This window comes from Carlito syrichta, unplaced genomic scaffold (genome assembly GCF_000164805.1).
Source record: "Carlito syrichta isolate Samal-C Ts95f unplaced genomic scaffold, Tarsius_syrichta-2.0.1 Scaffold287621, whole genome shotgun sequence".
Lineage (NCBI taxonomy): Eukaryota > Metazoa > Chordata > Mammalia > Primates > Tarsiidae > Carlito > Carlito syrichta.
The window spans coordinates 25,607-26,651 of NW_007231717.1; the positions used below are offsets into that span (position 1 = coordinate 25,607).

General features: G+C 45.4%; 1 protein-coding gene across 1 annotated transcript in view; it reads right to left on the reverse strand.

Annotated features, from left to right (window-relative positions):
• Positions 1–515: 515 nt before the first annotated feature.
• The window catches only part of IRX5 (iroquois homeobox 5), a gene marked incomplete at its 5' end in the record, with an annotated part of 2,764 nt that continues 2,234 nt past the window's right edge, over positions 516–1,045 (reverse strand). Inside the window, one exon of the mRNA XM_021709898.1 lies at positions 516–1,042. Coding sequence (XP_021565573.1) covers positions 592–1,042 — 451 coding nt within the window. The remainder of the gene's footprint in view (positions 1,043–1,045) is intronic.

Genomic DNA, 1,045 nt, shown 5'->3' on the forward strand with positions numbered 1-1,045 from the left:
TTAATTAAATATTTTGCATTTTACAAAGGCGCCTGCAGTTTCTTTTACTTTTTAAATCTAAGAGTATAACCTGTGTCCTTTCTGTAATAATACTTTAGCTCATACCCAGAAGAATCAATAGATGTAAAAAATTAAATTAAACTTGTATTTTTAAACTATGAAACAGTTTTGGGGGCAACACAAATGTATATATTTATATTACAAAAAAACATTAAATGCCTGTACAGGTGTCTTGATTTCATAATTTACTTCAAAGATATTGAATTATCAATTTAAATACAAAATGCTACATTAAATATACAGAATAAGATTTAATACAAATCCTTTTTTAAATTTTTCTTTTCAGTTGGTTAAGACATTTTTTGTGTGTGTGGAGATGTTTACATTTTTATGTCACCCATCTCCATAAACTATAAACTTCTGAATAGGAGGGGTAGTTTATTTCTTTCTCTCTCTCTCTCTCTCTCTCTCTCTCTCTCTCTCTCTCTCTCTCTCTCTCTCTCTCTCTCTCTCTCTCTCGGTGATGGAAAAATAACTGCCAAGGCCATGTTTTTAATAAATTAGAAAAGTCCGGGACCGACGCAGCCCGCGTTAAATGTCGGACATACCTTTCTTCAGTTCATAGGGAGAGTCTTTGCACAGGTCTAGCTGGGACTGGCTCCGCAACATTTTCGGGTCTTTAGCCAAAGCGTCCGCTCGATTCAACACGGTCTGGTTTAATCCATTGAAATGAGAGCCCGGACCGGTTGTGGCGCCTGGGCCAGGACCCGGGTGGCCATGAAGGTGTCCGAAGGAGCCATAGTTCGTGTAGCCGGGATAGAAGGGCGCGGTGTAGTAGAGGGGTCGGGACAGCACCGTCCCGCCCGGAAAATGACACTGCGCCGAGGGCGAGCGCGACGGCGCCGGGGCCGGTGAGGCGCGGCTGCCTCCCAGGGCTTGGCCGGCCATGGGCCCAGGGCACGGGGGGCAGGGAGAGCCCTCGCTCCCGCCGCCCCCGTCCTTGACCTTGTCCGAGGATGTGGCGATCTCTGCCAGAGACCACAGT